Source organism: Gastrolobium bilobum, unplaced genomic scaffold (assembly GCF_033153095.1).
Source record: "Gastrolobium bilobum isolate Gb01-03AN ecotype WA unplaced genomic scaffold, APGP_CSIRO_Gbil_v1 utg15846, whole genome shotgun sequence".
NCBI lineage: Eukaryota > Viridiplantae > Streptophyta > Magnoliopsida > Fabales > Fabaceae > Gastrolobium > Gastrolobium bilobum.
This window is the reverse complement of record NW_026897934.1, coordinates 167,156-193,011: the sequence shown is the minus strand read 5'-3', so window position 1 is coordinate 193,011 and position 25,856 is coordinate 167,156. Positions and strand designations below refer to the sequence as shown.

The window sequence follows — 25,856 nt, the reverse complement described above, 5'->3', positions numbered from 1 at the left end:
GTTTTTGTTTGCTCTAACTCCTATGCACATATTTGAGTTAATTTTTTTAAGAGAAATAATCATTTTTTATTTTCTCTCAAAACGTTAAAAAATTATCATAATTAAAATACATATGTACGTGCAAGAAATTGCAAAATTATTGAATTTTTTTTAGATATCCATCAATGTCTGAAATTCCAACAAATCCGATTAATTTGATTTCGGATTATGATTCTCAAATGTGAGTGGAATGATATGTTCCCTGATTTTCTCTGTCTCAGAAAAATCCCGTGATTCATGCCAACGCGAAGGGGCATTAAGGTAATTCCACACGTACGTCACAAATTACTTTTTTATTTATCATCAACGCTAAATGAACATCAAATATATTTTGTGGCATTATAATATATTAATATGATAATTAGATAATTTACTGTAATGTAATAACAAAAAAAAAATAAACTTAGACAAGAAGGCGAAGATGTTGGAACAAAGGGAGAAAGAAACGGAGAGAAAGAGAGCAACACCAAAATCAAGCTGTTAAGGGCTTACTCTCTTCTTCAAAAGTTGTTTTTGTTAGTGTTGTTGAAGAAGGGTTTAAGCTTTTTCCATTATTCCATTCAATTCAATTTCATCACCACTGTATAAAAACAATACGCATCTTAGTTTTCATTTCGTAGATTCAGCTACTACTTTTTATTATTATTATTATTATACCTTTGGTTTCATCATTCGCTATTGCAAAGATCTTTCAATTCTTTGAGAGGAGCTGTAGCCGTTGGAACTAGATCCGGAACCAGCCGCGAGATTTTGATCCGATCAATCTATCAATCACGCAATGGTATTCATTTCTCGTTCTTCTGTTTTTTTTTTTTGTTGAAATTTGGTCATGGTTGAGTCAATTCGAAGTCTTGTGTTGTGTTTGTGTTCTTTTGTGGTGTGACGTGAAATTCGACTTTGTTTGAAATTTTACTTTTTTAGATATGTTTTTTTTTTTCTGTGTTGGGAGCTGATCTATATTGCATAGAAGTAGGATTTGGATCTTTGTTATTACCAAACGACATTGTAGGAATCTGATTATAGTGTTTTACCTTGTTGACTAATCTGTTTGGAGAAACAGCAAGTTCAAATTTTCAGCCACATGTTTCAGTTATTCCTTCTTTTATATTATAGTTACCAGTGTTGACTTATGTACTGGTTGTTGTCATATTCTGATTCTTGTTGCAACAAGTTTTTAGTACCATAGCTGAGTAAGTTAAGGAAAATTTGAATTTCCTCCTTCATCGAATTCATAGTTTTACACAAATGAGATTGATAGTTAATATTTTCAATAGTGCCACTTTATGATAGGAAATGTATAGCAGCCAGATTTGTTAAGATGGAAGAACTAGAATTCCAACTGTCTTTTCAAAGATGTTCTATGTAGCATTGAACCATTTTCTGAATATGGGGTGTCTATTGATGCTTTCAATTACGTGAAAATATGGGAACTCCTGCTTGCTACCTGAGCCAACCTTGTTAGGTTATTTAAAGTAAATTAACATTTTCTGTAAAAAATAAGCAGTCATATTTTATTGCCTTTTTAGTGGGCATATGTGGGGAGAAATACTTAGACTTGGTTGACACAAAAGCTAGTCTGAGAATACCCTTACCGGACAACCAAATATATATCGAGATATTTCTATTACTTCTTTAAAAGAGAGAACTTGACTTTACCCTTTTCCTTTTCTTGATGAATTTCATTTTCGTTGCTTGATTATGCATACATTTTATTGGAGAGGGAACAGATTCTATTGGTATATTTAAATTGACTTTCTGCATTGTAGGCTGGTGTTGCCAATCCAGTAGTTGGTTCCCATGTTTGGGTGGAGGATTCGGATGTAGCTTGGATAGATGGTGAGGTCTTGGAGGTACATGGGGAAGAAGTCAAAGTACTTTGCACTTCAGGGAAGACGGTGAGAATGCTTTGCATAATATTGATTTAAATTCAATCCTGTTATTCACCAATTCATTTGCCGGTTCTTTTAACCGGCCAGTTTTGCTATTAGTGCTTTAAATTCTTAAACATGAATGAGTAGTGGGTATCTTTTTAGAATAGCATAATGAAGATAGGGTATCTGTAAATTTTTGAAGTCAACTCAGAACTTGGTACTGTCTGATGTTTTAACATAGTGAATCCTTGCCCCTCTGTTTTTTGTCTTGAAATTTGCAGGTTGTTGTTAAAGCTTCCAGTGTTTATCATAAAGATATGGAAGCCCCACCATGTGGAGTCGATGATATGACAAAGCTTGCTTATCTGCATGAGCCTGGTGTCCTAGATAATCTGAGATCAAGATATGATATCAATGAAATTTATGTGTGTATATTAGACGCCAACTCTCCAAATATTGTCTCCCCTCAATCTTAATGTTTTAATACTCCCTTGACATACATGAGCTTATACCAATATTTTGCTTCCAGACCTACACTGGGAATATATTGATTGCTGTGAACCCTTTCATAAAGCTTCCTCATTTATATGATAGCCATATGATGGCACAATATAAAGGAGCAGGTTTTGGTGAGCTAAGTCCACATCCTTTTGCTGTTGCAGATGCAGCATATAGGTAGTTTCGTATCTTTTGTGCAAATAGTTCATTTAATTAGTTTACAAGTCTGACCATATAAATTTTTATGGATTTAGGCTTATGATTAATGAGGGAATCAGTCAGTCAATATTGGTTAGTGGTGAAAGTGGGGCTGGTAAAACAGAAAGCACCAAATTACTAATGCGCTATCTTGCTTACATGGGTGGGAGAGCTAATGCTGGTGAAGGTAGAAGTGTTGAGCAGAAAGTCCTGGAGGTAAGAGAGTTAGTCCTTTATAGAATTGGTGTTTTTGGCAAGATGGTTGGGTGCTACAAATTTATTTATCTAGTTTCTTAACCATTGCAAGTGCCTAGTTTATTAAAACCTTACCGTATATCCACTTCACTGGTCTTATATTTTTGGCCCTTTTCCCTTTGATTTTCAGTCTAATCCTGTTCTAGAAGCCTTCGGCAATGCAAAGACTGTTAGAAACAATAATTCAAGGTGGGAAGTGATAGTAAATTTATTTTGCTTATATATTTATATTGCAAATTTTATGCTACTGTCTTATCTGTACTATTTTCTCATTTGTGACCTCTGCAGTCGTTTTGGTAAGTTTGTGGAGATTCAATTTGACCAGAAGGGAAGAATTTCTGGAGCTGCTATCAGAACTTATCTGCTGGAAAGATCACGTGTTTGCCAAGTGTCAGAATCTGAGAGGAATTATCACTGTTTCTATATGCTCTGTGCTGCATCCCCGGAGGTATTTCTTTTGCGTTGAATCAAGATTAGATTGACAGAATGTTCGGAAAGAATCAATTTGTAAATATCAAGCATCTGTTTATGCCTACATTAATTTGTTTATGGATTGAATCATAAATTTGAGTACCTTACCATTAAAGTAAACTGTCTGCCAGTGGATCTATAAAGTGGTTTGATAGAGCATAATAGTTGGTTTCTTTTCCTTCATCACCTTTGTGTATTTTTTCGAGCATTATTTGTTGTAAGATATGTCGTTTTTTGGCTTAATTATAATTATGCATGCTGGTGTTAATAAAGTTTGTGATTAACTTCTTTGTATTCTATTTTCTTCATTTTTCTTGACCCTTTTATTTATTTTATTTTTGACAGGATGTTCAGAAGTACAAATTAGGAAACCCCAGAACATTTCATTACCTGAATCAATCAAATTGCTATGAGTTGGATGGGTTTGATGAGTCTAAAGAATATTGTGATACAAGAAGAGCAATGGATGTTGTTGGAATAAGTTCCGAGGAGCAGGTATTTTGTTTGGAATTTATGTAAGTTTATAATGAGATTCTTCAAGTATGATCTGTGCTTCAATGCTTTTTTTCCCATCACTCTTCAGGAAGCAATATTTCGAGTGGTTGCTGCAATTTTGCATCTTGGCAATATTGAATTTACAAAAGGGAAGGAAATGGATTCGTCTATGCCCAAAGATGAAAAATCTTTGTCCCATCTACAAACTGCTGCTGAACTTTTCATGTTAGAAAATATTGCAAGTTTGCATTCGTTAAAATATATTATTCTCTTTGTAAGGTTTTGCATTTCACATCCTCTCCATGTGAAATCCTTGCTTTATAATTTTTATTCAGGTGTGATGCAAAGGCACTTGAAGATTCTCTTTGCAAGCGTGTAATTGTTACTCGTGATGAAACTATTACAAAATGGCTGGATCCAGAAGCTGCTGCACTCAGCCGAGATGCTTTGGCTAAGATTGTGTACTCAAGGTTGTTTGACTGGTAAGCATGTGAACAGATTGCTTGAAGATATGGTTTGAACCTTGGCTAGAGTTCCTTAAAAAATTGTTCTGAGTTCCGCTTCTGTAAATTTCTGTCATCTTTTGCAGGCTGGTGGATAAAATTAATAATTCAATTGGTCAAGACCCTGACTCAAAGTCCTTAATTGGCGTGCTGGATATTTATGGTTTTGAGAGTTTCAAGACTAACAGGTGCATTACTGACACACCTTTTGTTCTGTAGTTAACATGGATTTATCTCTTCAAGTAACCATCCAACAAAGTGTAGTATTGGATTGAAAGTTAAATTTGTAATCCACTCCATTAATTACCATTGTGACCACCAAACAGTGGAGAGGGAGATCTTTAACCTCTTCACTCCACTCCATTCCAAACCACTCCATTATGAATTATTCCACTTCATCCCCTTCAAAACTCCCAAGCATATTGCATTTAACTAAATTCCAATGAAATTTGTTGCCTTTTCATCAATCAATAGTGGTAGTCTGTATCTCTATTAGACATAAAGGTAGAGCTGTAGATTCTGTATTTGATTCCTGGTTGTTCTGTGAACATTGCAGTTTTGAACAATTTTGTATTAATTTGACCAATGAAAAGCTTCAGCAACATTTTAATCAGGTTTGTGTGTGAAAGAGATATTATTTTCTATTTCTTGATAATTGCTACGATCTCTTGCTTGTATATTTGAATCACAGACTTAAGCATATTTATTTCTACTCATTTTACACATTCTCGTAATACTCAAATATTTTATCTGCAGCATGTCTTCAAAATGGAGCAAGAAGAATACAAAAAAGAGGAGATTGATTGGAGTTACATTGAATTTGTTGACAATCAAGATATTCTGGATCTCATTGAAAAGGTTTTTCCTTTTAACTCCCGAATCATTCTGTTGAATGTCCTTGTCTTTGTACCAAACTTTTGTATAAGATGTTCTTTTCTGTTAAGAACTATGCATTAAATGTGAAGGGTGACAGTTGTAAATTTGATTGGGTCTCAAGGCCATTGTAATGTGTGCTTGAAGATAAAAGTAGTTAACTTTCATGCTGGCTTGTGGAAGAGGGCTGGTGTGGCATCAAGAATATTTGTCTGGCTGGGGAATTAAATTATTCTGTAGCTTCATTTTCACCATAAAACAAAGTAGCTTATCAATTTTTTTTTTAAGTTTCAAATATTTACCCACTGACAATAACACCCTAATTTTTGATGAATTTTAAAATTTTAAATTACTACTTACTAACTCCAGTTCTCTTTTTACTGTTAGGATAAAATTGTTATTTAGAAGACATCAGATACACTTTTCCATATTAATATAGAAGATAGAGGATGAAATACAGCTGTAGTTTCATTTTACCACAATACTAAATGTAGTTGCTTTCAAGAAATGTAAAGAACCTTGAGGTCACCACCCCAAAAGCTAGCTCAAGGGGTGAGATTGCCCAAAGCCTTATAAACTCCACATTAGTTGCTCATACAATCAATGTGGGACTATATATCTCAACACGCCCCCTCACACAAGAGCCCTTTGGGCTTGAAGCGTGGATTATGCACAGGCCCAATTTTTGGTTTACCTTTTGTGCTTTTTGTTTTAATTCCACTTTAAAGTGGGGGACGGTGAGGCTCTGATACCATGTAAAGAACCTTGAGGTCACCACCCTAAAAGCTAGCTCAAGGGGTGGGATTGCCCAAAGCCTTATAAACTCAGTGCACCTCTGTTAGCCCCTGTTTCAGGCGTTCAAGAACAGGGGAATCACAGACGACCTGAAACACTGCAACAAGGATCCTTTGGTCGAGGAATCAATGCAGGAGGATACTTTCCTCCATTCCGCGGTGGTTGGCGCGGTGGTCGTGGCCAGTATTGTGGTGGCAGAGGTGGTGGAAGGCTCACCGTCTCGTGTCAACTTTTCCGGAAACCAGGCCATGAAGCGGTTAACTGCTGGTGGAGATACAATTCCAACTTCACACCTCCACAGCAAACTCAATCACGGTTTCCGAACACCACAGTACCACACACGAACTTTCCGGCGAACTTTTCGGCGACAGCAAATCTCACTCTCTCTCAGATTCCAGCTCATCACAACAACTGGAATTCCTTCAACTCTGCTCCTGGTTCCCAATTCATGAACTCAGCAGCACCATCTTCTCATAAGAAAGTATGCTTAACATATCATGTGTTAGGATAGGTGGGGAACAGGTGATTTGTGTTGAGGACCATGGTTAATGCTGTGGTAATGTTTCAAAGAGATGAAATGTTTTGTTCGATACGCAAAAGTTTAAAAAAAATAATCATTTTTGAAAATTGTAACTAAGACAATTTTAGACATGATATTATATTTTTAAATTTTTTTTGGTAAAAAGAACTTTATTATTTTATTTTTACAGAAATCTTAAAGAGCCATTCTCTTTTTAAAAAATGTTTATAAATAAGATTTTGAAAGAAAAGATCCCAAGCATTTGCACAGCTTACTTGATATTTTATTTTTATTTTATTTTTTTGTGGCTATCTTGTCATAAGCTATTTTGTAAAATAGAAAACAGCAAAAAAAGAAATCTAAACCCAATTTAAATTTTGGATATAACTTACTATGTGTTGTTGTCTACTTCAGCAGAAAAAGTATATTGTTTTTGAAATGATTAAAACTTTAGACTATGGCTGGGAATGGAAGTTTTTAAAAAATGGGATGTTGACTTACACCAAGTCTTATTTTACTTTTATGCGGTATCCATCCTTCGACTTTCCTTGCACTTTCTTCATCCACCTTTCCAGTTTTTATGTGTCATGCAAGTATATCATATATTTATATACAGTTTTCTTATTTATTTTTCCTTAATCTATTTTTTCTTTTAAGAAACAAGAGCGAGCCTGGAGCAGTGGTAAAACTGTTCCTTTGTGATTGAAAGGTAATTGAGGTAAGGGTAAGGTTGCATTCAAAGATTGTCCTCGCCTCTACCCTCGTTAATTGGGGTTTAATTGGGAGTTGTTTCAATCTGTTTATCGACAGTCGAGTGAGTTATAGAAATTCAATGCTTCGTCCATACCTTGTTTAGATGTTGTTAGAATATATTAAATATGATTAGATATGATTAGTCTGTAATTATGCTGATTGTATTAGGTCTGGGCCTTTCACTTAAGCTCATTAGAGTCTCTATATATTGTAACTCTCTGAATTAGATCAATACACAACATATTATTTTATATTCAAGTTGGTATCAGAGCTCTTTCGCTCTGGGGACCCTCGCTTCTGCTTAGAAATCTTGTTTTCGCTTTAAAACCTAAGCCCACTGCTTAGGAGTCATCTTTTCTTTGCCGTGCGTCCTTCCGGCAAGACATCAAGGACTGTAAGTCCCTTCCTAGCAATTTCCGAACGCGTCAGCACCTCCGACGGTCACAGAAACCACCGTCCGACATTGTTCAGGCCGCCGGAGCACTTTACCGGTGAGTTTTCAACCAGGTCAGAACGCGATCAGCATCCTCTCTTCCCGGCGACCACCTCTGTGGAAGTCCGGCCACCATCGGAGTTGCAACTTCACGCGCCGTTCCTGTCCTCTGCGCGTGGGCTTCACGCGCCACCTTCTGCCGGCGCGTGAGCCCTTTTCCGGCCGGTCTTGGACAGAGAAGCTCGCCTTCTCCTTCTCTTTCCAGATCTGTGCTTGATTTGTTGTGGGTCTCACTTTAGACGAGTGGTTCTCCTTGATTGGATATCGTTTTCCTTCGTTTACGGCTTTTATATTTTCTTTAAATGGCAGCAGCATGTATTGATCCCTCGGAGGATTCAGCAGCATCTATTGGTTCTCCTTAGGACACTTCTCTTGTTGCAAATATAGCTCAGTCAGACAATGCATCATTTGGTTCGGTTCTCTCTCACCTGCGGACTATGCTGCACTCCAAACTCTTCTCAGGAAGGCTTCTCCTCAGTCTCAGCCATATACTGGTAATCCCGTTGTTTGTGTTTCTCATTCTACATCACTTGGCACTTGGATATTTGACTCAGGTGCTACCGATCATCTCTGTGGTAATAAGGAACTATTTACATCTCTTACTTATTCTGATCATTTACCTTCTTTTACCCTTGCGGATGGAACCAAAGCCCCAGTTCGTGGGATTGGACAAGCTCGTCCGACCTCTACCTTGGCCTTGACATCTGTGTATTACATTCCTGGCATCCCTTATAACTTAATTTCTATTAGTAAGTTGATCCACTCCCTCACTTGCACCATTACTTTCTCTAACCATTCTGTTTCTGTGCAGGATCCGGATACAGGGAAAATTATTGGGGTGGGTTGTGAGTCACGGGGGCTTTACTATCTGGATGTGCCTCGTCCTTCAGTGGCCTGCTCTCTCACAGAATCTCCACAACTTATTCACAGTCGCCTTGGGCATCCAAGCCTTTCAAAGTTGCAGAAAATGGTTCCTCTTTTATCCGGTCTTCAGTCTTTAGATTGTGTGTCATGTCAACAAGGGAAGCATACACGCTCCTCTTTTGCCAGTCGAGTCAATAAACGAGCTGATGTCTCTTTCTCTCTTGTTCATTCAGATATCTGGGGTCCAAGTCGTACCTTGTCTGTTTTAGGTTTTAGGTATTTCGTTATCTTTATTGATGATTTTTCCCGTTGCACTTGGATCTATTTAATGAAAAATTGTTCTGAGTTATTTTCCATTTATAAGAAGTTTTCTACTGAGATTCATACTCAATTTGGTGTTTCTATTCGTATTCTACGTAGTGATAATGCTAAGGAATATGTTTCTATTAATTTTTCTAATTTCTTGAACAAGGTACTTTACATCAAACTACTTGTCTTCACACTCCACAACAAAATGGGGTGACTGAACGTAAAAACAGACATCTCATTGAAACTGCCCGTACCCTTCTTATTCATACGCAGGTTCCCCTTCACTTCTGGGCAGATGCTGTACTCATCTCTTGTTTTCTCATCAATCACATGCCTTCTTCTGTGCTCAACAATGACATTCCTCATAATCTGTTGCTTCCAGATGTCCCTCTTTATCCTCTAACTCCACATGTCTTTGGTTGTACTTGTTTTGTTCATGATCTCACTCCTGGTAAGGATAAGTTAACATCCAAAGCCTTTCACTGTATCTTTCTTGGTTATTCTCGTCTTCAAAAAGGTTATCGTTGTTATTCTCCCGATCTTAAGCGTTACTTAGTTTCCGCTGATGTCACTTTTCTTGATCAATAACCCTTTAATTCTATCCCATCTCAGTTGTCACAGGTTGATCATGTTCTTCCTGTCCTTTTTCTTGACTTGTCTTTACCAGCTGCAGGTACTTCTATTCCAGATAAGCAACCTATTGCTTCAATACCTGCGGACCGTCCACTTCTCACTTATCAGCGTCGTAAAACTGTGCCTCCTGTCGACTCGACCCCTGTTGACTCATTGCCCCCTGCAGTTGATTCTTCCCCTCCGGATCCTTCACCAGAGGCTCTTCCTATTGCTCAAAGAAAAGGTACACGTACTACTCGTAACCCTTATCCTCTTTATACCTTTTTGAGCTATGACCGTCTTTCTTCACCTCATTTCACCTTTGTTTCTAGTCTTTCTTCTATTTCTATTCCTAAGACCACAGGTGAAACAATTTCCCATCCAGGGTGGCGCCAAGCGATGCTTGATGAAATGACTGCACTTCATTCCAATGGCACTTGGGACCTTGTTTCTGCTCTTCCAGAGAAGTCTATAGTTGGTTGTCGCTGGGTGTTTATTGTAAAAGTTGGACCTGATGGTCATGTTGATCGACTCAAGGCACGCCTAGTTGCCAAGGGTTTTACTCAAATCTTTGGCCTTGATTATGGCGATACATTATCTCCGGTTGCTAAGATGGCGTCAGTCCGCCTATTTCTTGCCCTTGCTGCTGTTCGTCACTGGCCACTTCTTCAACTTGACATCAAAAATGCTTTTCTTCATGGTGATTTACAAGAAGAAGTTTACATGGAGCAACCACCTGGTTTTGTTGCTCAGGGGGAGTCTGGAAAAGTTTGTCGTCTTCGAAAATCCTTATATGGTCTCAGCAGTCTCCTCGAGCATGGTTCAGTCGCTTCAGTTCTGCTGTTCAGGCGTTTGGCTTAATCCGCAGTAAAGTTGATCATTCTGTATTTTATAGGATTACATCTCCTGACAAGTGCATTTATTTGTTAGTCTATGTTGACGACATCATTCTCACCGGAAGTGATCAAGACGAAATTTGTCACTTAAAACAGCATTTATTCAGTACATTTCAAACAAAGGACCTTGGGAAGCTGCGTTACTTCTTGGGAATTGAGGTGGCACAATCTAGACAGGGCATTTCTATTTGTCAAAGGAAGTATGCCTTGGATATCCTAGAAGAAACTGGTATGTTGGGGAGTAAACCAGTTGACACACCCATGGATCCTAATGTCAAGTTATTACCCGGACAGGGGGAGCCGTTATCTGATCCTGGACGTTATCGGAGGCTAATTGGGAAGCTCAATTATCTTACTGTGACTAGGCCAGATATTTCTTTCGCTGTTAGTACGGCTAGTCAGTTCCTTGATTCCCCTTGTGATTCACATTGAGATGCTGCTGTGAGGATCCTCCGATACATCAAAGGAGCACCAGGAAAAGGTTTGTTGTATTCAGATCAGGGAAATACAGAAATATGTGGTTATTCAGATGCTGATTGGGCAGGACCACCCTCGGACAGGCGCTCTACTTCTGGTTATTGTGTCTTTTTTGGAGAAAACTTAATTTCGTGGAAGAGCAAGAAACAACCTGTAGTTGCTCGATCTAGTGCAGAAGCTGAGTATCGTGCAATGGCAAATACTACCTGTGAGTTAATCTGGTTAAAGCAGTTGATTCAGGAGCTTCATCTTTGTGAACAAAAATAACCCATGACACACATTTGTGATAATCAAGCTGCTCTACATATATCCTCTAATCCTGTCTTTCATGAGAGGACCAAACATATAGAGATTGATTGTCACTTCATTCGAGAAAAGATTCAGTCAGGAGAAATCAAGACTGCTTTCGTCAACTCCTCTGATCAACTAGCGGATGTCTTCACTAAAGCTCTTAGAAGTCCTCGGGTTCAATACATTTGTAACAAGCTTGGTGCTCACAATATATACGCACCAGCTTGAGGGGGAGTGTTAGAATATATTAAATATGATTAGATATGATTAGTCTGTAATTATGCTGATTGTATTAGGTCTGGGCCTTTCACGTAAGCCCATTAGAGTCTCTATATATTGTAACTCTCTGTATTAGATCAATACACAACATATTATTTTATATTCAAGTGATGTTACCCAACATAGTTTCACAGGGAAAGTAAAACTAAGTATTTTAATTTCTTTCTCATACATAATGCAAAATGGAGCGAATTTTTCAAAAATCACAGTTGATGCGGTTTATATGATCAATCCAAACTTTGTAGCTGCTAATATTTGCCTAATGTCAAATGATAGACAAAAGGGTCAGATTCATTTCTCTTTATGGGTTCAGAATGAAAATGTTGAAGTTGTCAATTTAAGTCTATTAAGAGACAAGGTTTTGATAACAAGTTCGATAACAAAGGGGAAAGGAAAATATGATTACCTTGAAATTATGTTTGCAAGTTGAGTGCAGACAAATTGATATAATACTTAGTCAAGGTTTTTTTAATGATTTTTCCATTATTCTTTACAGGCTTATAATATAGGGTATTTGGGCATTTTGTCATTAGTGGATTTATTATTTATCAATTTTTTGTTTTATGTATTCATTTTCAGAAACCTGGTGGCATTATTTCTCTTCTTGATGAAGCCTGGTAAGTATGCTTTTTACTGGCACCTTAGTATTGTTATTGTGAATTTTAATATCTCAGTACTTCTGGCTTAGTTCATTAAATTATGCTACCATAACTTTTTAACTATTTTCGTTGATGCTCAGATAGCTGTATGTGTTTTGCAGCATGTTTCCTAGATCAACACATGAAACTTTTGCCCAAAAGCTGTATCAGACGTTCAAAAACCATAAAAGGTTCACCAAGCCCAAATTGTCGCGTAGTGACTTCACAATTTGCCATTATGCTGGTGATGTAAGTTGGGATAGTTTGTTCTTTTTTCCAGATTTATTATAAAGGGTAGTTGGTGTAATATAGGACCAGAATGCTAGATTGGATTTATTTGTACTTTGGAAAACACATGCTTAATCTTTGTCTATTTTAGGTCACTTATCAAACTGAATTGTTCCTGGACAAGAACAAAGATTATGTTGTTGCAGAACACCAGGCACTTCTTTATGCTTCCAAATGCCCCTTTGTTTCGGGTTTGTTTCCCCCCTCACCTGAGGAATCATCCAAACAATCAAAGTTCTCTTCAATAGGTTCCCGGTTTAAGGTTGGTATTTTTTTCTCCTTTTTCAAAGACACATGATTTGGCTTTCTTGCTTAACCTCTGCAGTTTTGAAATCCTTGTTCATATGTCGTGCAGCAACAATTGCAATCGCTACTTGAAACTCTCAGTTCCACAGAGCCACATTACATTCGATGTGTTAAACCCAATAATCTTCTTAAGCCAGCAATTTTTGAGAATAAAAATGTTTTGCAGCAACTGCGTTGTGGGGTAAGACTGGTTGCATTTTCCCCTGGTTTTGGACCATATAATTTGTTATGTAATTGAAGTTTAACCTGTGGCTGTGTGAGTTTATGCTTATTACATTGTGTGATCGTAGGGTGTTATGGAGGCAATTAGGATAAGCTGTGCTGGGTATCCTACTAGAAAAACCTTTGATGAATTTGTGGATCGATTTGGGCTTCTTGCTCCTGAAGCTTTGGATGGAAGGTATCTAATTTGTTAATCTTCCTTATCATGTCTGTTAGTTATGTTATTCTAAAATTCCTGAGTTATTTCATGTTTTAATCATGTTAGTTCTGATGAGGTCACTGCTTGTAAGAGGATTCTGGAGAAGGTTGGACTTAAAGGCTATCAGGTAACTGTTACCATGTGATCAGATCTTTAATTCTTTAGGATACTTATTCTTGTATTTGAGTTTGATCAATGTTATTTAGGATATTTATGTTTTTGAAATTGGGCATAACATATTTTAATCTATTAAATAAGAATCACTTGGATTAGAAAATTGCTGTATACTCAGAAATCTTCATTGACCTGAGTATTGACGAAACTCCACAAACAATATTCTAAGTTCTTATAATGTTTTTCTTATTGGGAACACATACAATAAAAGTCATTTTGGTTTATCGTGATTTCGCTTTGCCCCTTTGGAGTTTCTGCTGGGACCACTGGTAACCTATCTTTTCCTTCCTTTTTCCATGTTTCACGACCATTCTATGTCCTGTAAATCTTGAAAGTGTAGTTATATGTTAAGGAATGAAAACTATTTTATGTCTTTGTTAAGTGTGTCGTGAATTCAAATTGCTATTTATGCCCATCTGTGCTTGCTACCATGAATGTTAACCATTACATCGGGTAACTGCAGATTTTCTATACAAGGCTATATTTTGTTTGGTGACTTATTTTACTGGTTCTCTTTATTGCTGCAGATTGGTAAAACAAAAGTGTTTCTTCGAGCTGGTCAAATGGCAGAACTGGATACCCATAGAAGTGAGGTCTTAGGAAAGTCAGCAAACATTATTCAGAGGAAAGTCCGTTCCTATTTGGCCTGCCGAAGTTTTCGCTTGCTTCGTTTGTCCGCTATACATATTCAAGCAGCATGCAGAGGTCTCTGCTAATTTTCTTTTTTAAATATTAGCTAACAAGTTGAAATTAGGAAAAACCATATACTTTTGAAGTCTTATGAGGCTTTTTATTGCTGATCACAGGACAAATTGCTCGGCAAGTTTACGAGGGATTGCGGCAGGAGGCTTCTAGTTTGATGATTCAGAGGTATTTCCGCATGCATATTGCTAGGAAGGCATACAAAGAATTGTATAGATCTTCTGTTTCTATTCAGACTGGTATGCGAGGGATGGTTGCTCGTTGTGAGCTACGCTTCAGGAAGCAGACTAGCGCAGCTATTGTCATTCAGGTAGAGAACATTTTGAAAATCCATCACCAAGACCTTTTAAAATATTTTTACTACTTATTGTCTAATGTCTACACATACTACAAAAAACCATTGATACTGAGCTTGGTTTTATTTGTTATTTTTATTTAGGTTTATTTCAGTTTATTGTTGCAACTGTGATTATTGTGTTTTGCAGAGCCACTGCCGGAAATACTTGGCACAACATCATTTTATGAACTTAAAGAAGGCATCAATTATAACACAATGTGCATGGAGAGGAAAAGTTGCTCGGAGAGAATTACGAAATCTCAAGATGGTAACAACCCCCCCCCACAAAAAAAAAGTCCTTTGAATCCATCAATTAAATAATTAAACGTTTTCTTAAGTAATATGATAAGTTTATAAATATTACTGATAGGACTTAAGATGCTATATATAAACTTCATAAAGTGAGTTCACTTTTTGGATATTGTCAGAAGGAAAAACTGCCAGAAGAAACATTGCAGTGCCTTCTTTATTCATGAGAACTGTGTTAAGGTTCCCCTTATTCCAAGTTCACCCATACTCATTGTAGCACTGGATGAGTCTCACCACCTAAATTTTATTAGCTTACGTTAAATCTCCGCTGAGGTTGGCAAGATTTTTACTGTGAACAAGTACTGCGATTATACTCTAATGGGTACTACCAGAGGTTAAATGGAGAAAATAAAATGTAACATCAATAGAGAATTGTAGAACAGAGAAATGTGTGTTTGTATTTCATGTAGTGTGATGGGAGAAATTACCGATTAACATTGGAACCAGTAAATGGAAAAGGAAAAATAAACCCGTTGTAGAGGTCAGCTTTTTCCAAATACCCAAATTCCTCCATACCCCTTCCCCCCACCAGTCATCCTAATGTACTTACATTTCTAGCCAATTTTTTCCACCTCAGAGTATTACATAACAAACTCATTCACCCACCCCATGTTTATTCCATGTCAGCACATTACTCATTTTGATCCCCTTCAGCCTTTTTTCTTCTTTTATTATTGTATACCATTTTAAGAGGTGGCCTATCATACTCTACTAGCAAGAACTCTATAAATGATATTTTCTTCTTCTATTCAGTAATATTTTTATTATATTATTTCAGGCTGCAAGAGAAACTGGAGCTCTCCAAGCTGCCAAAAATAAGCTTGAAAAACAAGTTGAAGACCTAACATTGAGGTTGCAGCTGGAAAAACGATTGAGGGTAAATGACTATTATTTTTGTCAGTGCTAACTGAGAACTGAAATTATTTTACTGTGGCCAATTTGCAAATTTCCAGCACCATGTTAAGCACACCGATTAATTAAGTTATATATTGGTGTACGATCTGTTAGCTCTGTAGCAATACTTATTTTAGAAACTTTAATTGACGCTGTAAACCTGATTTGTATTATGGATAAAAATATATTTCTCTCTATACTCACTATTTATTATTGTTAGAATATTAGATATGATATGATTAGATTTGATTAGATATGATTGGATTCTGTCTTATCCGTAAATAGTCTGACTGTATTCTGACTGTATTAGGATTAGGTTTGGATTAGGTTTGGGCCTTACACTTAAGCCCATTAGGGTCTCTATATATTGTAACTCCCTGACACAGATCAATACACAATGTATTCTTTTACATTTAACTTGGTATCAGAGCTCTTTCGTTCTAGGAACCCTCGCTTCCGCTCAGAAACCTTGTTTTTTGCTTTAGGAGTCCTCTTTCTTGCCGTGCGTCCTTCCGGCAAGCCTTCTAGGGCTGTAAACAGCCTCTGAGTGATTTTTCCAAACGCGTCAGCACCTCCGACAGCCACCGGAACCACTGCCCGCCGTCAGAATCACTGTTCAGGCAACCAGAGACTTTTTCCGGCGACTTTTCCGACCAAACTTCACGCGATCAGGACCCTCTCTTCCTGGCGACCAGGTCTGTGGTGGTCCGGTCAGCAACGCATCTCCCACGCGTCGTCACGCGCCACCTGTCTTCACTGCGCGTGGGCTTCACGCGCTATCTTCTGCCGGCGCGTGAGCACTATTCCGGCGGCTTTTTCCGGCCGGTCTTGGACAGAGAAGCTCGCCTTCTCCTCCCCTTTCTGGATCTGTGATTGTTTCTCTGTGGGTCTGACCTTAGACGCGTGGTTCTTCTTGATTGGATATCGTTTGCCTTCGTTTACGGCTTTTATATTTTATCTTTAAATGGCAGCAGCATCTCCTGATCTCTCGGAGGTTAACTCTCCTTCTATTGTTGCAAATATAGCTCAATCAGACAAAGCATCATTTGGTTCAGGTTCGGACTGTGCTGCACTCCAAACCCCTCTCAGGAAGGCTTCTCCTCAGTCTCAGCCTTATACTGGTAATCCCGTTGCTTGTGTTTCTCATTCTACATCACTTGGCACTTGGATATTTGACTCCGGTGCTACCGATCATCTCTGTGGTAATAAGGAACTCTTTACATCTCTTACTTATTCTGATCATTTACCGTCTTTTACCCTTGCGGATGGAACCAAAGCCCCAGTTTGTGGGATTGGACAAGCTCGTCCGACCTCTACCTTGGCCCTGACATCTCTCTATTACATTCCTGGCATCCCTTATAACTTAATTTCTATTAGTAAGTTGATCCACTCCCTCACTTGCACCATTACTTTCTCTAACCATTCTGTTTCTGTGCAGGATCCGGGTACGGGGAAAATGATTGGAGTGGGTCGTGAGTCACGGGGGCTTTATTATCTGGATGTGCCTCGTCCTTTAGTAGCATGCTCTCTCACAGAATCTCCACAACTTATCCACAGTCGCCTTGGTCATCCAAGTCTTTCAAAGTTGCAGAAAATGGTTCCTCTTTTGTCCGGTCTTCAGTCTTTAGATTGTGTGTCATGTCAACAAGGGAAGCATACACGCTCCTCTTTTGCCAGTCGAGTCAATAAACGAGCTGATGCCCCTTTCTCTCTTGTTCATTCAGATATCTGGGGTCCAAGTCGTACCTTGTCTGTCTTAGGTTTTCGGTATTTCGTTACCTTTATTGATGATTTTTCCCGTTGCACTTGGACCTATTTAATGAAAAATCGTTCTGAGTTATTTTCCATTTATAAAAAGTTTTCTACTGAGATCCATACTCAATTTGGTGTTTCTATTCGTATTCTACGTAGTGATAATGCTAAGGAATATGTTTCTATTGATTTTTCTAATTTCTTGGCCACACAAGGTACTTTACATCAAACTACTTGTCCTCACACTCCACAACAAAATGGGGTGGCTGAACGTAAAAACAGACATCTCATTGAAACTGCCCGTACCCTTCTTATTCATATGCAGGTTCCTCTTCACTTCTGGGCAGATGCTGTACTCATCTCTTGTTTTCTCATCAATCGCATGCCTTCATCTGTGCTCCACAATGACATTCCTCATAATCTGTTGCTTCCAGATGTTCCTCTTTATCCTCTAACTCCACATGTCTTTGGTTGTACTTGTTTTGTTCATGATCTCACTTCTGGTAAGGATAAGTTAACATCCAAAGCCTTTCAGTGTATCTTTCTTGGTTATTCTCGTCTTCAAAAGGGTTATCGTTGTTATTCTCCCGACCTTAAGCGTTACTTAGTTTCCGCTGATGTCACTTTTCTTGATCAACAACCCTTTGATTCTATCCCATCTCAGATGTCACAGGTTGATCATGTACTTCCTGTCCCTTTTCTTGACTTGTCTTTGCCAGCTGCAGGTGCTTCTATTCCAGATGAGCAACCTATTGCTTCTATACCTGAGGACCGTCCACTTCTCACCTATCAGCGTCGCAAAACTGTGCCTCCTGTCGACTCGACTCTTGCTGACTCATCGCCCACTGCTGTTGCTTCTTCCCCTCCGGATCCTTCATCAGAGACTCTTCCCATTGCTCAAAGAAAAGGTACACGTACTACTCGTAACCCTTATCCTCTTTATACCTTTTTGAGTTATGACCATCTTTCTTCACCTCATTTCACCTTTGTTTCTAGTCTTTCTTCTATTTCTATTCCTAAGACCACATGTGAAGCACTTTCCCATCCAGGGTGGCGCCAAGCAATGCTTGATGAGATGACTGCACTTCATTCCAATGGCACTTGGGACCTTGTTTCTGCTCCTCCAGAGAAGTCTATAGTTGGTTGTCGCTGGGTTTTTACTGTGAAAGTTGGACCTGATGGCCATATTGATCGTCTCAAGGCACGTTTAGTTGCCAAGGGTTTTACTCAAATCTTTGGCCTTGATTATAGCGATACATTTTCTTCGGTCGCTAAGATGGCGTCAGTCCGCCTCTTTCTTGCCCTTGCTGCTGTTCGTCACTGGCCACTCCTTCAACTTGACATCAAAAATGCCTTTCTTCATGGTGATTTACAAGAAGAAGTTTACATGGAGCAACCACCTGGTTTTGTTGCTCAGGGGGAGTCTGGAAAGGTGTGTCGTCTTCGGAAATCCTTATATGGTCTCAAGCAGTCTCCTCGAGCATGGTTCAGTCGTTTCAGTTCTGTTGTTCAGGCGTTTGGCTTAATCCGCAGTAAAGTTGACCATTCTGTGTTTTATAGGATTACATCTCCTGATAAGTGTATCTATTTGTTAGTCTATGTTGACGACATCATTCTCACCGGAAGTGATCAAGACGGAATTCGTCAGTTAAAACAGCATTTGTTTAGTACATTTCAAACAAAGGACCTTGGGAAGCTGCGTTACTTCTTGGGAATTGAGGTGGCGCAATCAAGACAGGGCATTTCTATCTGTCAAAGGAAGTATGCCTTGGATATCCTAGAAGAAACTGGTATGTTGGGGAGTAAACCAGTTGATACACCTATGGATCCTAATGTCAAGTTATTACCCGGACAGGGGGAGCCGTTATCTGATCCTGGACGTTATCGGAGGCTAATTGGGAAGCTCAATTATCTTACTGTGACTAGGCTAGATATTTCTTTCGCTGTCAGTACGGCCAGTCAGTTCCTTGATTCCCCTTGTGATTCACATTGAGATGCTGCTGTGAGGATCCTCCGATACATCAAAGGAGCACCAGGAAAAGGTTTGTTGTATTCGGATCAGGGAAATACAGAAATTTGTGGTTACTCAGATGCCGATTGGGCAGGATCACCCTCGGACAGACGCTCTACTTCTGGTTATTGTGTCTTCTTCGGAGGAAACTTAATCTCATGGAAAAGCAAGAAACAACCTGTTGTTTCCCGATCTAGTGCAGAAGCTGAGTATCGTGCAATGGCAAATACTACCTGTGAGTTGATCTGGTTAAAGCAGTTGATTCAGGAGCTTCATCTTTGTGAACAGAAACAACCCATGACACTCATCTGTGATAATCAAGCTGCGCTACATATATCCTCTAATCCTGTTTTTCATGAGAGGACCAAACATATAGAGATTGATTGTCACTTCATTCGGGAAAAGATTCAGTCAGGAGAAATCAAGACAGCTTTTGTCAACTCGTCTAATCAACTAGCAGATGTTTTCACTAAAGCTCTTAGAGGTCCTCGGGTTGAATACATTTGTAACAAGCTTGGTGCTCATAAAAGCTTGAGGGGGAGTGTTAGAATATTAGATATGATATGATTAGATTTGATTAGATATGATTGGATTCTGTCTTATCCGTAAATAGTCTGACTGTATTCTGACTGTATTAGGATTAGGTTTGGGCCTTACACTTAAGCCCATTAGGGTCTCTATATATTGTAACTCCCTGACACAGATCAATACACAATGTATTCTTTTACATTTAACTATTATCTTTCCTTTAAAAGCTTCTTGCTTCTCTATTAACAAATGCAGATTGACATGGAAGAAGCAAAAAGACAAGAAAACGAAAAATTACAGTCTGCTTTGCAAGAGATGCAACTCCAGTTTAAAGAAACTAAGTTATTGCTTCAAAAGGAGCGTGAGGCTACTAAAAGAGAAGCAGAAAGAGTGCCCGTCATACAGGAGGTTCCTGTTGTTGACCATGCTGTGTTGGATAAGCTCACTAGTGAAAATGAGAAACTCAAGGTGAGCTGATTATGGGCATAGATATCTGCTCTGCACTGATAGAAAGTCTATTGGTATACTTGAATGTTCTCACGTTTTGGGAAGGATAGTCGACCATATCTTACTATTAATCTTGTGTTTCCTGGCGTCCATTGCAGACCTTGGTGAGTTCACTGGAAAAGAAAATTGGTGAAACAGGAAAAAGGTATGAAGAGGCAAACAAAATTAGTGAAGAAAGGTTGAAGCAAGCTTTGGATGCTGAAACAAAAATAATCCAGTTGAAGACTGCTATGCAAAGGTTTTGTTTGTGATTAAGCTTCGTTGGTATATTATACATATTTAATTTGAACTATTACTTGTCTCCAGTCTTTGAACAGCAATCATCCATCAATTCTATTTGCAGTTACAAGATCTGCACCATCATGACCTTTTTTTTCTTTAATTAATATTGATAGGCTTGAAGAGAAATTCTCAGACGTGGAATCCGAAAACCAGGTTCTTCGGCAACAGTCACTGCTAAACTCATCTGTGAAAACAATGTCAGAGCACCTTTCTACCCATGTTTATGAGGTAAATTGTGCTTGTGAAAGTATGTAGGTCCTCATTCTCTATACATAACTCTGAAATCTTTTTGAATTATGATATTTTTATCTGCAGAAGTTGGAAAATGGTCACCATGTGGCAGAAAATCAGAAAGCTGCTGTAAGTACATTGCTTTCTACTCTTTCTATCTGTGTACGGTGTACCTTTCTATAACAAGCCAGCTTATATCTAGTGGAATCTGAAATGAAATGTATTTGCAGGAAACACCAAATGTCACACCTGTGAAAAAGTTTGGTACAGAATCTGATAGCAAATTGAGGAGATCCTACATTGAACGGCAACATGTATGCTTAAAATTTGACGTTTAATATGTCAATTCTTCATGCAAATACAGTCCACAATTTTAACTCTTCTTTCACTGTAGGAGAATGTTGATGCACTTGTTAACTGTGTTATGAAAAATATTGGTTTCAATCACGGAAAGCCTGTTGCTGCATTTACCATTTACAAATGTCTCCTCCACTGGAAATCTTTTGAAGCTGAAAGAACAAGTGTATTTGATCGCCTTATCCAGATGATTGGTTCAGCAATTGAGGTGACTTTTTTACTTAAGAGATATAAAATCATCATTGAACCTTAACCTAATATTCTTAAACTTTTAAGAGAGTTGATCCTTTCATATGGCATCTGAGCCTCTATGGCCAAGTGGTTAAGAGGTTGATCCTTGCTGCACTACATTTCATAATGGCACTGAATATTCTAATTTTTTATATTCTAAAATGTTTTGAGTATGTAGTATAATGGAATGTAATGTTCATTATTATTTAATAGCTGCTGTATTAGAGTTGTGCGTGTGTGCTGTTTGGTTAGTTCAATTCTTGTTCCGTGAATATGTTTTCTATTTGAAATTATGTGTCAAAAGTAATATGTATGCAAGTTTGAATGTTGCTTTGGCCACTGTCTAGTTCATCATTTAAATGTTTTAGTTATCCTTCAAGCCATTTTTCTCAAGATTTTTATGAACCCATCTGTATAAGAATTTGTTGAACAATGTGTTATTTTTCTGGCTTATGTGTTGTTAAATGATATGATTCTAATATTCACGGGATATTCTATAATTATGGTTCTTTTCTGGTATTATAAAGAAAAGTATTGGAACGTTTTTCTAAAATAACTTTTTGTCTTTCTTCTTCCTTTCTCACTTTCCAGAATCAAGATGACAATGATCTTATGGCCTATTGGCTGTCAAATACGTCTGCACTATTGTTTTTGCTCCAACAAAGCCTGAAACCTGGGACTGCAAATGATGCAACCCCAGTTAGAAAACCACCAAATCCAACATCCCTCTTTGGAAGAATGACTATGGTAACACATTTTCCTTACATTCTTTGTAATCTGATCTCCCTTTCACTCTTAAAAAATTGTACTGATTTATGTGATGGCCAAATTGCAGGGTTTTCGGTCATCCCCTTCTTCTGCCAACCTTCCTGCCCCAGCATTGGAGGTTGTACGCAAGGTAGATGCTAAATATCCTGCTTTGCTTTTCAAGCAGCAGCTCACTGCCTATGTGGAGAAAATATATGGTATCCTTCGGGACAACTTAAAGAAGGAGTTAGCGTCATTGCTTTCATTATGTATCCAGGTATGTTTAAATGCGGTTAGCAATTGTTTAAGTTGTGAGTTTTAAGCCAAATATTATTATGTGATAAAGTTGGACACCAGGTCTTACATACCATATAGTTGTCATAGCTTGTACCTATATATTATCTGCCTTTTGGATATATTTTCTAGATATTTCTAAAAGGATTCTGAGGCACCTTTCTGGTTTTAGTCACAGGGTTATTTTTTTATTTTTTTTCTGTTCCTCATGCAAAATTTATTGCTGATATACAGGCACCAAGAACATCGAAGGGAGTGTTACGATCTGGCCGATCCTTTGGTAAAGATTCTCCCATGGGTCACTGGCAGAGTATTATTGAATCCCTCAACACCCTCCTCTGTACTTTGAAAGAGAACTTTGTAAGAAACAAATTTATGACTTATTAACTTGTGATTGTTATGCAATTATCTCCCTGTTAACCTTGTTTGTGCTATTTCTAAAAATTGCTTAAGCATGATACTTTGTTTTGGGTTTCAGGTGCCCCCAGTCCTTATTCAAAAGGTCTACTCTCAAACATTCTCTTATATTAATGTTCAACTCTTCAATAGGTAAGTAGTTTATATATACAGCCTTGAACATAAAAGATATCTTTTTTTTTTTGCATCATGGTATTTTATCTTAAAGGTTAACCGTCTTTTTTTAAAAAAATGATTGCTAGTCTTCTTTTGCGTCGTGATTGTTGCACATTCAGCAATGGGGAATATGTGAAAGCTGGTTTAGCAGAATTGGAGCTGTGGTGCTGCCAAGCAAAGGAGGAGGTAATTATTTTTGCTTTATTGTGTTAGTTTTTGAGTTAGTGCATATATTACTTTGGCGTTAATAAAATAATGTGATGACTTATGGATGCTCTGTTTGGCTTTTGCACTGGTGTCTGCATTTTCAAAAAAAGGTCTAACAGCCTTGGGTTTGCAGTATGCAGGGTCATCTTGGGATGAGCTTAAGCACATAAGACAGGCCGTTGGTTTCTTGGTAAGTGTGTCTTGTTTGACACTTATCTTCACTCGTTGGTTTACTATGCCTAATGTGTTGTTTTCACTTACTGTAATTATTTAAAATCTAAGAATTTCATGTTTAGGTTTGGTAATAGCATAAATCACATCTAAATACTCATTTGGAGAAGGAATCATACCTTTTTCATTTAACATATTTTACAGACAAAATGCATCTTTTATTTGTTCTAGAAGAAAATCGTGCTCAAACAAATAGGTGTATGACTCGTTAGATCATGTTTTATACTTGCAGAAATACCCAAATTACTACTAAAAAGCATTGCAATGAGATAGGTGTACAGCAATGGTCAAGCCTGCTTCGATAACTCTCAATTCTCAAAACTATTTCATTCATGCATTCTGTTTTATTAGACTGGGTAATGGCAAATTGAATACAATGGAAGTTATCTAACCATATTAGTTCATAAGCAACTGCATCATGTATGTTAATTTCAAAAGACAGGCATAAGATCATCCTATATGGTGGGAAATTTTTGTAGTCTCCCAATGTAGAAGATAATTATGTAATCAAACTTTATTTTTGTAGATAATGTTAAAGCTTCTCGATTTATGTGTTGTTTAGTAATATGCATCTTTTACAGTAGTCAAGGTTTGCTTGGTAAACTAATCTTAGTTATAGCTTATACCTTTGCGATTATTTTACTTAAGAGTTATAATGGCGAACATCTTAACTCTTAATGAATAAGACAATATGAAGATTTATTTATTCAATTTTTTGTAATAAATATTATTTTATATGATGTGATCTAATCTAAATGCAATATGTTTTAATCATATTTATTGGTTTCATTGTTTTCATTTTTTATAAACAGGTTATTCATCAGAAGTATAGGATTTCCTATGATGAAATCATTAATGATTTATGCCCTGTAAGTATCTATCCATCTCAAACTTTCTGTAAGGGTATGGGGCATGAATCTCATTAAATTGTTAATGTTCATAATGGCCTATCTTTGATAGCATAATGGATTTTTGTTGAGCAGAATTTTGAGGTGGATTTCTTGAAATGACCTCGTGTTCAGATTTGGTTTCTTTGTATTTTTGTAAAGGGAACGTTATGAATTCATATTTTTCTGCAAATAGCAGTTGAGGTGGTTGCCTAGATTGTTTATCAGCTTAAACTTGGAGAGTGCATGAGGCTATTGCTACAGTTTGGACTGAAAGTCAAATTTAATTTATGTTCGTATTTAGTCCTAAGGGGATGGAAGGAGATTAGGGAGATTGATATCAGCATGATCAGAAATCCATAATCTTAATCTTGCACTCATGCTCTGCATGCATGAATATGTCTTTCCTAGTCTCTATGTTTCTCATGCTTTTTCCTTATGTTTTTCTTCCCCCCTCCCTCCTGCATCAGATCATGAGTGTCCAGCAGCTGTACAGAATATGTACACTTTACTGGGATGCTAACTATAATACTCGAAGTGTATCTCCCGATGTAAGTTTTTCTTTGACTATATTTTATCTGGTAACAGCAAAAGTAGTGTTGAATGCTTGATTAACAATGCTCAAATCTTCCTTCAGGTCCTTTCAAGCATGAGGGTACTTATGACTGAGGACTCTAACAATGCTCAGAGTGATTCTTTCTTGTTGGATGATAGTTCCAGGTGAGAGTGCTTGTTTATGGAATGCCTTTTAGCATATCATGCCTTTTATGGATGATAGTTCCAGGGGATGGGTAGACTTTTAATACAATTCTGTGGTCGTCATATTTTATTTTGTAATTGAGATTAATTAGAACAAAGGAAGATACTATTCAAATTGGTTACATGATCATCAATTAACTTTTGCTTCTTTTAACAGCATCCCCTTCTCAGTTGATGACCTCTCTACATCACTTCAAGAAAAGGATTTCTCAGACATGAAACTAGCGGATGAGCTTCTTGAAAACCCCGCCTTCCAATTTTTAAATGAGTAGGCAAGGGAAGCTTATTATGATGCATTTATCATTGTTGTCAAGGCACGCAACGAAATGAGTTGTTGTTCCTTGCCATAGTGGTTGTAAATCCATTTTTATTCTTATTCTTTTTCTTTCTACATATTTTTTGTTTTTGTTTTAGCACCCTGCATATTGATTATCATATCCCTGCATCGCCATAGCCCTGATGTAAAGTTATTTTTTCATTCTTTTGTTGGCATTCAATTGTAAAATCTTCAGTTTAAAGAGGGGCAGGGTTAGTAGGATTACTGAGCTTGCCTTATATGTTCATTTTTGTTGTCCTGGTCAATCTGGTCAGAAAACCATTAGAAAGTGAAGCTGAGATGCTTATAATTTTGTTTTGGGTTCAAGCTCACTTTCCACCCATTTTTTTACTGTGTAAAGGGTCAAGAATGAATATTGATA

The 25,856-nt window shown here is 37.6% G+C and overlaps 1 protein-coding gene across 2 annotated transcripts; it reads left to right on the top strand.

Moving 5' to 3' along the window:
- Positions 1 to 477: 477 nt before the first annotated feature.
- LOC133311550 (myosin-6-like) lies at positions 478 to 25,856 on the top strand. 2 transcript variants are annotated; one of them, XM_061512599.1, is made up of 39 exons: positions 478 to 820; positions 1,806 to 1,934; positions 2,192 to 2,335; positions 2,440 to 2,585; positions 2,663 to 2,822; positions 2,992 to 3,050; positions 3,150 to 3,309; positions 3,678 to 3,827; positions 3,916 to 4,052; positions 4,163 to 4,309; positions 4,417 to 4,518; positions 4,887 to 4,944; positions 5,087 to 5,188; positions 12,072 to 12,109; positions 12,253 to 12,379; positions 12,510 to 12,680; positions 12,774 to 12,905; positions 13,015 to 13,124; positions 13,212 to 13,272; positions 13,847 to 14,024; positions 14,126 to 14,331; positions 14,507 to 14,626; positions 15,446 to 15,544; positions 20,108 to 20,320; positions 20,458 to 20,597; positions 20,755 to 20,869; positions 20,957 to 20,998; positions 21,103 to 21,186; positions 21,267 to 21,437; positions 22,052 to 22,207; positions 22,296 to 22,484; positions 22,736 to 22,861; positions 22,980 to 23,050; positions 23,161 to 23,260; positions 23,415 to 23,471; positions 24,325 to 24,381; positions 24,870 to 24,950; positions 25,037 to 25,119; positions 25,316 to 25,856. In XM_061512599.1, exons 1-39 carry the CDS (start codon positions 818 to 820, stop codon positions 25,428 to 25,430), a joined length of 4,539 nt encoding a protein of 1,512 aa, XP_061368583.1. In that variant the 5' UTR covers positions 478 to 817; the 3' UTR covers positions 25,431 to 25,856. The 2 variants fall into 2 exon arrangements, with proteins under 2 accessions (XP_061368583.1, XP_061368582.1); XM_061512598.1 differs by having other exon boundaries at positions 20,957 to 21,001.

Coding starts and splice junctions, on each gene's coding strand:
- LOC133311550 (XM_061512598.1), top strand. Junction 14,627..15,445: donor AATTACGAAATCTCAAGATG/GTAACAACCCCC, acceptor ATATTATTTCAG/GCTGCAAGAGAAACTGGAGC. Junction 23,051..23,160: donor AATGTTCAACTCTTCAATAG/GTAAGTAGTTTA, acceptor AATGATTGCTAG/TCTTCTTTTGCGTCGTGATT.